Source organism: Streptopelia decaocto, assembly GCF_964273445.1.
Source record: "Streptopelia decaocto genome assembly, chromosome: 1".
In the NCBI taxonomy this organism is placed as follows: domain Eukaryota; kingdom Metazoa; phylum Chordata; class Aves; order Columbiformes; family Columbidae; genus Streptopelia; species Streptopelia decaocto.
The window spans coordinates 43,483,840-43,497,426 of NC_138663.1; the positions used below are offsets into that span (position 1 = coordinate 43,483,840).

Consider the following 13,587-nt stretch of genomic DNA (forward strand, 5'->3'; position numbering starts at 1 on the left):
TAAAGGCTTCTTGGGGTTATTGTAGATAAAGAAGTAACCTTCCTTCTTTAAAGACCATGTGCAATGGACAGAAATTAACCCAGAGGAAGCACATTCCAGTGCATGTGCAAACCTGCAGAGTACTACTGAGGAAACAGGAACTTTTGTCTTACACCTTTCTAATGCAGACAAATTATTTCACACTATATGAGTGTGCACATGTGGTGTGGCATTAACATCTGACAATTAAACATTCTGTGCTGCACAGCTCTGAGAGAGTTCAAGATAATGTAATATGCCTGTACTTGACTGTGCTGCCATTTTGCGATGGAAAGAACAATCAAGGAAGCAGTCAGTCATAAATTAATATGTTCATATTCTGGAGATTAATAGTGAGCCTGTTCATGGATACAGGGTGGTTTTTTATTTATTATTATTATTTTTTAAAAAAATGTAGAAGCTGCCTAAAGCTAACACAAATCAATGGAAAGGCTTCCTCTCCCACTGTGAGGTTTGACTCTACCCTTCATTGCTCACTTAAAAGCATCAGGCTGATAACCATTGAGAACATAAACCTATTTATGCATGAGCTATAGCACAGTATCAGCTGTAACACTGTCACAATAGCCTGGCGATATGTTCCACATCCAGTTCTAAAATCATCTCCTTAATGGACTATCTGCCCTACTGCAGCATATTGACAGTGACACCACATGATATTAAACACTGGCATCAGTTTGGTGAAAGTGAATTTCTAGCTAGTAAGAGTTATTATATTTTAATATATTAGCCCAGGCAGCTAAGATATGCTTAGAAAATTTACCCTGTGAGCAGATAAGATATCAAAAGCATGTTTAAGGAGGGAGCTTTTTGGTTTGAAGGCATTTTCATATATCACATCACCCTTTTTCTGAAAGCTGGAGTTATGTTACAGCGGGTAACCAGCTGCTTCGATTTAATCTAATAAAGAAAGTAAATTCAATCTCCCGAGTCTAACATTTCTATGACTTTTTGCAATATGATTCGTTGGGATCAGCAAAACTAGTAAGTGCTAATGAGGCTTCACTGCTGCTGAACCACCACATTGTTCATTCCTTGACTTGTCTTCTGGTGGGGCTGCTTCTCTCCTATCAGCTCATTTTGAATTATTTTGTACAGGTTAAACAAGCAGTCCTGCATCTTTTGGAGAATGGGGAGAAAAAAGCCTGATTGATTAGTACCACTGTATTTCCATTCCAAAAAGCAGCTGGAAGCAGGACTCGAGTGGGCATATGGGTCTATAGGCATGAACATCTCAGATACGTCTGTGCTGAACTGTACTTCTTTTCTTTCTTGTTTTTCACACACTTGGAGTCAGGAATCTATAGTTATTATATTTAGTATATTTAACACCTGTCAGAGTAAGAATGTGCAGTTCCTGAAGTTTTTTAGAAAGCTTTTTTCAAGTCGTTAAGTAGCAAATAGGATGATATGCACAGTGCTGTTTTAGCTTTTACTTTGCTATACTTTTCTCCCACTATCCAGGTCAGTATGCATTTTTCCCTAGCTAGATATTTTAAAATGTGCTATAAATAATAATCTTTGATTGATTCACTGTACTACTGGGGTCTCCTAAAAAGTACTGCATGCATTTTGAAATTTCTTTTCTAGTCAAGTGATTGCTAATACCCTATATCACACTTTAGCATTCTTTTCTGACTTTGACAGCTAGACAAGACATAGTTGTACTTATCATTCTCCAATTTCCAATTGATATGTTTAAACCAGGTGCAGGGAATTCTCAAAAAAATCCTGCTTGGAGTTCTGAATTTCTCATTGACCTTAACTCCCAGGTCTTTTGCTAACTTCTTCTATAATATGCTTGCCCTGCTTCAGAGCTCAGTTGTCAACATCCACTTGTACAGACATCTATCTTAACATCATTTCCTCAGATGCTTTTGAAACACATCGTGATCTTATCTTGTAATGCAAACGGCCTCTTGAAGAAAATAGCATAATCCTGACCTTGTCTCAGAAATCCTGTGCCTATTGTATTTCAGAACATCATTTAATATATCCATCGTGACTACTGGAATATATTCTGGATACCAGGAATAGTTAAAGAACCTCCTTAAATTCTGTATCCTCAGAGAGCAGATCAATGCCTCTTATGCTAGAGGCAAGGTTTGCAGGAAAGTAATAGATTTTATTAGACTAACTGATATACGTAGAAAAAGCATGTTTTATGTTGGCATTTCTTATTGCTTGAAAAAAGTGTTAAATTCTTCATACCAAGCCTTTTTTTCCCACCTCAACTTTCCCTTTCAGCAAACTCTTTAAAGCTACTTCTTTTATCAAAGGAAACATGCTTCTAGGTAGACAAGAAGAAATTTCAAAAAGGACTTTTCTTGTGTCACTTAGTCCCCCAAAGAGACAGAGAAACTATCATCAGCCTACCTTGTCTCTAGCAAAGTATTAAAAGTGATAAGCAGCTGGACTCTCCTATCGGACTGTTACAGAACTTTGCTATTGAGCTTCAGGAAAAATCTCGACAATGACGTCTTTGCACTAGCTTTTCCCAATACTTCAACTGGAAAAGCAAATGCTACAATTCCATTTGGCTTTACAACAAAATACTAGGAGTCAACTGATAATTAAATTTACCTAGTTTTTTATCTGAGAATAACTATTTTCTTTTTAAGATGCTAGTGTCTGTCAAACTGTATCATCTAGAAGGCTGAACTTTCCACAGCCAATTTGTCATGCACTTGCCAGTTATTTCATGCTGACAGAAAAAACATTTCCACAATCAAACTGCTATCATTGTTTCCTCTCTTCATGTACGATTTACTGAGATGATGGTAATGCCTGCAGCTGCCAATAGGCCTACTGCAGACCGAAAATCCATTTAAAATAGGCAGTAAGCCAACTCCTAAATACAATTCCAGAAAATCCCTGGGAAGTGTTCTAATATTGCTTTAGGCCTAACTATATGGAAGATATCTCCACAATCTCACTGTTTTCTCAGCAAAGTCTTTTTTAAGAAACTACAGTTTGGGTGGAGCCATAGAACGGCTCCATTCCCCAAACCATTACTCTACACTCACAACCTCCTTCCTGTGGCTGCCCCATCATCCCTCTTGGCTGCAATCTCACAAGCACAGTGTAAGCCAGCAAAAGTGGTGGGGAAAGCTCTCACCCTGTTAGCAAACGAGACACATAACCACGGTCGTAGTTGTATGTGGTGCTTTTATTTCAGCGCTGGGAAACCAGGGGTTTGCACCCAAAGCTGGCTTCGACCACTGATTCGAACTTCACTACATTTATACAATTTGGTTACATACATATTCATTAGGGCTACAACGTATGTATTGCATATTCATCAGATTACACAACTATTTCACAATATCAGTTGCAACACCTTGGAACTACTCTAAGCATGCGCAGTGTCCTCTGGTGGTCGTTCAGGGGGTCTTCAGGATGAAGTAAGGAGTCTTCTTCACCCGTGTACTTTTCACCTTTGGTCACCGCACATGCGCACTATTCCTATATTCATTGTGAAATCATGTAAAATTCTTGGATTTCTTAGATGTGCAACCTAGGCACATCCTATCCTTTCAAGATAAGATGAGGACTAACTGAGAACCAACTTTCTGTTCTCTATTCTCAGACTAAGATAAGAACTTGTATACAATCTGTGAAACTTCAAGATAAGGTGAGAATCTTGGATACAGTTTACAAAAACAAAATACAGCTCCCGAGACTAGTTACAACTATAACAACCCCAGTCACTGTCCTATAGTGGCTTCTCCACCAGCCAAATCATCCAGAGGGCAGCATTTATTATGTTTTTTTCTTATCTCTCTGTGGGCTTAGGTTCTAGGCATGCATGGATGGGCAGTGCATTTCCCAGTCCCAGCAGACTGGTGGGGAGGTATTCCCAAAGGGAATTGTGTCTGGGAATCTGACAGCGATGCTGAACGAGGGGGAGGAAAGAGAGGCTATACAAAGTGTGGTGCAGCTCCTGTCAACCAGGGACAGGAAAGAGAGAGGACCGACAACATTTTGTAGGCAGGGATGCTCACCCTGCTCCCAGGCAGCGACCCTGAGGCAGGACATGGCACGGTTACCTGAGTGATGGACTCCCCTTACCTAGAGCTGCTTTCCCTGCAGTGCTGGTTCTGGGCAGTGCTAACACACAGGAGCAATGCTGTGAGTGCAGCTCTTTCCTGAAAGTAGTGTTAGCATTAAGGAGGAATAAAAGCACTGGTGCAAAAAGCTGCATTCCAAAGACATGCCCGCCAGCAGTTAGGAATAGTGACATAAATGTTCAGCAACACTAACCCGTTAGTTTTCCTAGCTCAGGTGGAAGTTCCTGCCTCTAAACTCTGTTGGAAATTCTCAACTTCAATAGAGCACATCTAGAGAGAAGTTGGAAAAGCTGAGTGAGCATTGTCTAAAAAAATCTTTACGGTTTAGAAATTTTTGGCGATGCTCATCTCTGGTGTGGTTCTAAAAAAAGCTGAAATACCAAGGAAATACATAAGGTCTGTATGATCTGTGGATTCTTTTCCTTAATGTAATTTGTGATATTTATAGTGTCAAAATGTGTGCTGGTTTGACTGAAAATGGGTTAAATTTCTTCGTGCAGTTAGAAACCTTTCTTTTTCATAGCTAGCATGTTCATTATTTGGACTTAGTTTGAGAGCAAGAGATAACACCCCAGCACAGAGCTAATGTTTTTAATTGCTCTGGTCTGACGACCAGTGACTTTCTGAGCACTCTTCCCACAGGTGTGGGGCTTCAAGAAAGGGGGACATGTATGGGGCAGAGCTTGACAGACATCCAGACTGATCAATGAGAGTATTCCATCCCATTAGAGTCATGCTTATTATTTAAGGCAAGTGGGGCCTTCTGGTCTCTCTCTCGCCAGGGGAGTTTTGGTACAGAATGTTTAGTTCAGCTTTTTGCCATTTTACAGAGGCCTCTGAGCATTTCTGCCTTTTTCCTTTTTTCCCTCTTTTTGGGACTGGGGTGTGGCTTCCTGGGACTGGCTGCTCAGCATGTTCGTGAGGAATTGCCTTGAGTATCTTTTATTTCTATTTTTATATATATTTTATTTATATATATTTACTAGTAGTGTATTAGTATTAGTGTATTAGTATTCTGTTATTTTATTAAACTGTGTTTACCTCAATCTAAGTTTCTCGCTTCCCTTTCAACTTTATCCCCTATTCATGGGAGAGGGGGAAAGGAGAGCAGGTGAGTGAGCGGGTACCATGGTTATATTGCCATCTTGGGGTAAACCACAACAATATGATATGAAATGCCATGAATAGGACTGATTGGCATGACTTAATTTCATTAGCTAACTAAGACAAAACCATAGTTTTGGAGGAAGGAACTGAGACAGACCGGTAGGCTAATCTATGTTGTCCTGATGGCTCTGATGTTGCCTCCTGGATATCTCTTGTCCCTCAGTAGAGAGATTTGCAGTTTAAAATGGAGATTATAATAATTACTTGGACACCTTTTTAAACCAGTTGGAGCAGTGTGAGTAAGAACAGGAGAACAATGGCTAAATCAGGATAGCTCAAGCACCCAGAGCTGTGAGATGGATGCCATTTTTGAGGCCCCACATTGAGCCATTTTCTAAAGGTGTTAACCTTCTCTCGGAATGGCATCGTAGCAGGTAAGAGCCTGGGCATGCTCAGGGCATGTTCGAAAGACATTATATGCTTCCAGAAACTACTGTTTCCTCTTGCCTTCAGTTCTGCTTACAAGACCACAGTATGAAAAACAGTTGAGCCAGAAATAGAACTGTCCTATGGGCAAAATTCAGCCTCTATGGCAACAGTTAGACCACTCTCAGATCAATTTGGCATTCAACTAAATATTCCATTTATTTTATCAGAGTTTTGCTTTAATTACAGCCAGCTTACATGTATTTAAGCTTTACTGCCTTTTTACAAGGTGGGAAAAAATAATACACTAATTCATTTTAGTACAGACACTAAGCTGAGCTGCCCTAAGCTAAAAGAAGCCCTGAACAGTAACAGAGAAAGGCCTCGGTGCCAACAGATTGAAAACCAGTTATAACTATCTACATGGACACTACATACTGCATTCATGTTTTTCTTTTCATTAAAAGCATTATAATGGAGAAACCTCATTTCAACCACTTCCATCTTCCTTTTGCAGAAACAGAGAATAATACCTATTTTTTTTTCTCAATGTCTGAAAAGAGTATGCCAGAAATTTCAAAGGCCTATGTTGTATCACAATCGTTAAGAAAAAGATTGTTCAATTACTTAATATCAAAACAAAAACTTACCCCACACTGCCATGAAAACAGCAAAAAAGACAGTAGCTCCGTTGTCAAAAAGGTGAGTTACCTGAGGGATATATTAATAGTGTGATCAGTTCATGATAATAAGGCTTTATTTTCTCTTTTCACCTAATAAAATTAGTGTGATCATGAGTGCAGCTGGCCTGACAATTCTGAGGATCCTTCCCTTGACATGTGATATGCACCTGTCAATTGCCAGGACTATTTGCCAGTCTAGACTGGGACTTAGCCCTGCCAACACCAGGTATGAGCTCCATTTCAGACCCAAAGCATTCATTTTATGGAGCCACGTACAAAAGGTGGATCATAAGATAAAGGTTGATGCCAAGGACAGTGTAGCACATGTATCTAGGACACAACCTCTGGGACTGCTGAATCTCTAAGTGCAAATTGCATTCAAGTGTTTTACAGCCCAAACTAAGTCTTGGTAAAAGACAATGAATGTTAATATTGGCTGAACTTGAACTGTCCTTTCAAGATTTTACCTACCCAAGCTCACTAAAGACAAATGCAAAAGGTAAAATTAATGCTTTTATCAGGAAAGCATTTCTACTTGCATAGTTTAAGACATACCTTGGCATAAACGCAGCTGTCTGACAACCTCATGAAGGGACAGTATTTGTCGCATATAGGACACATTATGATATCTGTAGCTTGGCAGACTTCTTTACTGGAAAAACAGAAAATATAAAAATGACCAGTCTGATGCACAACAAACATTCTTAAAATGAATTTATAAGTTTCACTAATATTCAGTTACTTATTGAACAATACTGGTTCTGTAACTGAACACAAGATGTTCATAATGCCATGTATACAATTAGTATTTGTTGACTGTCTAAGATATCAGAGTTACAGACATAACTGCAGAGAGGGCTGGCCTAGTAGTATCTCTTCATGATTTCTAGCTTCCTCCTGAGTCAGAAGTGACCTTTTGTAGGAGGAGGGTGAGGATGATTGCGATGAAGTTAGACCCAATACTGGGTATTTTGTGAGAAGCAGGCACAGTCTTCGCCTGAGTATTCGTTCAACAGTTCAAAATGAAACAACAATTCATATGAAGACCTCTTAAATTATTCATAGTAACCCACAGCTGTAGTTTCCCTTTTAAAAGTGCCCACATTACCTGACTTGGCAGTGGTTCAAAGTAGTGACTCCGTACAAAAAGACAAACAGTCCAATGAAGGCAGCTGGGAAGAGCATCCCTGTGTACCAGCCTAACCAGGCAAAGTACAGCCCAATTTTCTCGCCAAAGTACCGCCTGTTTTAAAACACAACACAACACAGTTACCTGCTAATTAGAATAAATCTGATTAATCTTGCATGGTAATAGAAAATAAATATTTCTATCATATATGAAGAGTAAATTAGAGAGTAGTGTCAGAATTTCCTGAAGGAAAAGTTGGCAGCTAGGCTTTTAAATCACGCTGCTTCATGAATTAACTTAAAAATGAATTTAAAAATTCACTAACCAGTTTACAATGAGATGATGGGAGACCTCAAGAAGGAAACACTGAGTTCATTTTAAAAAGCTAGTTATATGTATTTGTGAAATAGATGGCTTTTTTGCCTTTTGGCTGTATAACTGTACTTCCCAAATACTTGCATTAAAATGAGTGTCAACCCTAAAACTGGCGTAACAGTAAAAAGTATTTGAAACCAAATTATTTCTGGGAAGCTAATTAACCAAGGGTTATTCTTTAAGCTGGTTTATATTCATTTTAGTATTTCTTTTCTTAGCTCAGTTCCTGGAAAACTAGTCTCATGATTCTACCACAGGTGGGACGTAAAGTGCAAGTGAGGTCAAACAAATATCTTTATGTACCATCTTGCACTGATTTGACAAAAGCAGTCTGAATTAATCCTAAATTGTTAGCTATATTTCTTAAAAACTGATAGTAAAGTGGCAAGGAAGCTCCTATTTGCTACATATTCATTAACATTTTTCCTCCTCCCAAACACAAGCAAACCTTTATTTATGTGTTAAAGAATACGTCAAGCACACAAAAAAAATGTGCTGAACTCATCAGCATAGGAGCAGACTCATGCATTGTCCTGTGTTTGATGGTCTTGTGCACAGTAGGCTGATGATCAGATTAGAATGCTTTACAAATCAATATGCAATTATCATGATTACAATGAAGGTTTTAGAAGATTATTTGCAAGATTAAAGAATGAGCCAAGATGATATTCTTGCACTTCAGAGACTTTGCAAACAACTTAAACTTGCATATCAACTGAATTTGAGAATAGCTGCTGATGAAAACCCACTTTTATGCTAATGTGCAACTTCTGATCTGTCCAGAGACAAAGAATGTGGTAAGGCAGCACTGCTGGTTCCTTTATGCTAGCAGAAAACATCTTTGGTCAAACTTTCACAGTGAGGAGGAAAAGACCTATGATGCGTTCTAGGACTGGAGACAGCAGAGAAGAGAAAGAAATACTTGGTCTGGAATGGACAAAATCATCAGTTTTCAAATGGATATAAAAAAATTCCAGTGTGAGTAATATCTGTCTGGGCTGAGCTCATGCACTGCTGAATGATACTGACCCACACTGATTAATATCTTTTGAGCTTACTGGCTCTGTATGAGAAGCCAAATATTGTCGTGTTGTTTTTATTCTTCTGTCATTCAACAGAGACTCAAATTTACAGGCAAAAGAGTTGCAGTGAGCTAACAAAAATACACTCAGTTCTGACAAGGGCAGCAGGTCTGGTTGTAAAAAGACACACTGGAAACTGCTTTTTGAGCCCTGACTTTAGAGTAGCAGTGAACGATTTGACCTAATTATTTTCCTGATACCTAGGATGTCAAGCTGTGCCTGCTCCCCTGAAAAGGCAAGCTCACATTTTGAGCTTACTTCCACTGGATATTTATGACCTATTTTTCTCCATGTACCTGGTTCAAAGTACTGAAGTAAACCTGACATCAAGATTAACTCTTTTATTTCATCTCCTACATTCAAGGATTAATGCTTTCTTGTTCCACCCCTAGAGCCAACAAACATTCATGACAAACTTCATCTCCTGTCCCGTTGAGCCTTTCCATCTAACAGCGTAAATTATAATAGTCTTTTTTAATCTAGAGATCAAACATCTTCATCCTATGTGAAGACCTAAGTAAAGTTCAGTGTATGCATAAAGAAGAATGGACATGATAGGAAGCAACCCAATTCTCTGCAGTGTATGGAAAAGACATCTAAGGCTATTTGTGAGCCTGGTTTCAAAAATAAGTGTAGGATGTTGACATAACTTTGGTACATATTGGTTTAGATACAGACAAACAGCCTTGATATTTCACTGTTTCCCTTTGCTTGACAGCTTGTATTCCACAGGCTGTACTACTGTAATTTGCATCAGGATCAAGTTAATATTTCATTTCTTCTGGTCCTGTAGTTAGCATATTTTATCTCTAAGTCTCTGCTCAGATACCACTAGGTTGAGTGCTAAAGAAACAAACTATGGCAGTAACAAAGTGTTTGGAGTCCTTCCTAAGTGCCATATTCAGAGCAGTTCCACATTTACTCCAATCCATAATTAGGTTAGCCTGAAACATCATGACCATTAGGAAATGAAGATGGTTTAGAGATACCTTTGCCACTTTTTCCCTTTGAGTTGCACCAAATATGAAGAACAAGATCTTTGTTTCAACTCTGTCACTATCTATAGGACAGAAATTTCATATAGCTCTCCACAGCAATGGCAGTTCTCCTACCTGCCTGTTGGCACTTTAGCCAGAACTCAGTATTGTACATGAAGAATTTCAGGGATTTTTTTTCTAGGGTGAATCACTGTGCATTATTAATAACTAAATTTCACCTGTTATCACTCTGCTCATTGAAGGCCTCTTTGAAATTTTCCAGCATTGATAACATTTGCATTTTTGTTAACTTTGCTAACTTAGTACCATCCAATTTTTCAGATTATTAATAAGAACAGAAAAAATGTTTTGTGTCTTTGATGGTTTTCCCCCAGAAATTTTTCTCTGCAACTAACCTAAAAAGCAGAGATTTAAAAGATACCCAAGCATCTACTATTAGTAGAATAATCTATCTCTCCTATCCTCATATATGCTATACCATTAGAATAACAATAATTTCAGCTTCTCAGTTTTATGCTAGCATGTATACTAACTCTCCATTATAATCTACCTTAATGGTGAATTGTCTCTTACCTCATTCCAATGGTAGAACTACCACTGGCTAACTGGGACAAGATTCCAATCTCAGTGTTTATGAATAAGACACATTTTTGAAAAGTATTCAGCTAGCAAAGACTGATTTCAGACCCATAAAATGTGATACTGGATTCTTTTGTGTTTAATGACCTTCATTATGTAATCTTTTGCTTTCAGGATGCCTAGAAGGAAGTCATGGAGATAGAATATTGACAGGTTTGGAGTCAAGCCAAGAACCTATCTATCTTCATTAATCCTTTTGTAGGTCAGAATGAAATCCTATACAGAAGTTTTTACATCACAGAAACAAGTTGTGAGGGACCTAGAGATTTCCAGCAGGCATTTTGGACACATGAAGCTCTTGTGATGTCAGGAGCAACCTGGTGGGAAGGAAGGCTTGATAAGAGATTGAAAGGGAGTTGTCAGCTTGCAACAAGTAATTTAATGTAAACGTGGAGTGAAATGCAAATTACTCAGGGATTATTTTCACTTTTGGGTTCATTTAAGCAGCTTTACAATCACCTTATAAGTATAGATTTCTCCCTCCCTTTTTGTTCTGTAAATAATGTGCACGAGCATCAGCAGGAGTGATTAGTGCACAGCCTAGAGGGAAGCAGCAATGCACACAAGTGTGAAGATGGTGATGCAAAGGCTCCAGGAATCCCTTTCAAATGTTTCCATTGATTTACATGGTCCCTGAATATATGAATATAGTAAGTCCTTCCTCTTTCCAATTGCTGTGAATTCTAAGGTTCTCAAATTATTCTTGCAAACTAACTATGGATACTAAATTTCAACATAAGTGTAACTGAAGTCATGCTACCACATCCGTTCATTAATAAGAGTGCCTTTTGCAATTGTGCCAATTCTGCGCCTCCATACTATCACATGTTTCAAAGCCGAGTGAAAGTAGAATCATGCAATTCCCCTCAAACGACTTTTTCTCATTTTTTTTCTAGCGACTAGTATCTCCATAACAGCCAGCTGTTGAGATTAAATCACATCTGGGAGGTACCAAATTGACAGCACTGGAGATGTAAGGCATCATTTTAACATCTAAGGAAAAAATAAAATAGCACCCAAATATGTACAATTTAACTTACCGTTGTGGCAACTTGTCTTTAAGGTGGAAATATTATCTGTATTAATGAGATAATTACATTATCTAAATCTAATTTACTCCTTAGCCTTTCTAAAGTACATAGTAAAGAGGAAAGTCAGCTAGCAGCAATAAGTTCTGGACAGATATCTGTGGAAGAATTAACATCCATCTACTTCTTTTGTACAGATGGCAATACTACTCCCTTCAAGCACACCCCACATAGCTGTTGGTATGGGAAAAAAAAAATGAAGTTGTTCCTGCTGCAGAACTGGTACTAAAAAGCTTCTATTTAAAGCATGCACACTGAGATACTTCTGAGTGAAATGAACAACAGGTCTTGCTGGTGTTGTCAGCTCTTCAGAGAAAAATCTCCGGCTCACCAGACACGTGAGCTGCTGAGAGTGGCAGCAGACAGGAAATATTTGGCAGGAGCTAAGGAAATGCGAAGGATCTAGCATCTGTGAAGTGAGAAGAAAAAGGCATTCCCTCCCCTTTCCTTTCACCCCTCCTTCAGTGAATTCATCACAGACATGAGTGCACTCCAGGCAGCAAACGGCCGGGCTGTCCTGCAGCTTTGAGCCCTGCAGAGCTGGATGGGTACCAGGGCTCTTGCTGCTGTGAATCCCCAGGGAGCCCCACATCCCCACTGCCCCTCTCCTGTTTGGGTAAACACCTACTCTGAACCACCACAGGACACTCATGATCTCAGCTAGGGGGTGACTGGTTTTCTTCTTTTGTAAAATAGCTGTGGCAAAATCCGTGGATGTCACTGTCTGGTGAAAAGCTGAAGCATCATACAAAATCTTAAACATCCAACCCAGGCTGCTCAAGAAGGCTGCTACCAAGGTCCAAAACAATGCTGTGTCTAACCTTGCTCATTCTGTTACCATTTATTCTCATACTTAAAAAACCTTTGAGATGCTCGATTGTTCATATTCATAAACCAAATTAAAGCAGACCCCAGATACTGGCTCAGCAGCACTTCCACAAACAAGAAATGTTGATGAAGAACAGCAGCCTTGAGCACCATAGACAAATGATTAAAAAACATTATAGAGAGAAATTGTTTATACTGTGACATTAATATCTTATTGTATGCTGGGAAATTGAAAATAAAAAACTTCAGTATAACTGTTGGCTACTCTGCAAATTAGATATTTCCATAGTGTAATTTCACAAAAATTCCATATTTCTTTCCAGGCCAGTGTATTTAAAAAGAAATAAGCAACTTTAAATTATGTGGTACAATAGATTTCTTTGTTTTCAAAAGCATTTTAAAAATTACATGACTTGGTAATTTTTTTTTTTATTGTATTCCTCTGTGAACTTTTTCTCCGTGGAAACAGAACACCTCCTGTTTTATGAAATGGATGGGTTTTTATATGGCCTTAAGCAATGACACTGTCTGTCTCCAGGGCCACCCTCTACAAGTCTTTCATCTGGAAACAATTTTGAGAATCAATAAAAGCAAAGGTTTCTATCAGTTACAGGACTTCTAAAAGGGGAAATTAATATGCTGGATCAATTGCACGGTCTGTATGACCCTTCCTAATGGCCAATGTATCGATATTTCAGTGATCCAAGTACATCTTAGAGACTTTATTAATAAGCCCTTGTACATTCATATCCCTCTATTCAAGTAGAAAAAGGCCATTAATGCCTAATAATAGTTCTGCCAACATGATCAGTAAAGACTCTGGCATAAAAATGCATAAAAATATGTAATCCTCTATTAACACAAGCAAGCCTATTTTAAAACATTATTTTAAAGGGGTAAGAATTTGGAGTCACATCTTAGCTTTCTCAGTGTTTCTTCTGTGCGGGCTGCTTCCCAGATGAATACAGATCCAGCCTGTGGTGAGGTAGCTGGGCTGAGTTTAAGGGAGGTGGTACAGGAGAGGCTTCCACCCATTTACCACTAGTGCTGCTGAACACAGTAACATATTCAGTGACTGTAAACTCTGCTCCTTGCCATTTGTAAGCATCACTAAACTTCATCC

The 13,587-nt window shown here is 38.7% G+C and overlaps 1 protein-coding gene across 1 annotated transcript in view; it reads right to left on the reverse strand.

Annotated features, from left to right (window-relative positions):
* Window positions 1-13,587, reverse strand: part of ANO4 (anoctamin 4) — a gene marked incomplete at its 5' end in the record, with an annotated part of 123,973 nt that overhangs the window by 37,622 nt on the left and 72,764 nt on the right. Inside the window, 3 exons of the mRNA XM_082043757.1 lie at window positions 6,293-6,353; window positions 6,881-6,977; window positions 7,434-7,568. Coding sequence (XP_081899883.1) covers window positions 6,293-6,353; window positions 6,881-6,977; window positions 7,434-7,568 — 293 coding nt within the window. The remainder of the gene's footprint in view (window positions 1-6,292; window positions 6,354-6,880; window positions 6,978-7,433; window positions 7,569-13,587) is intronic.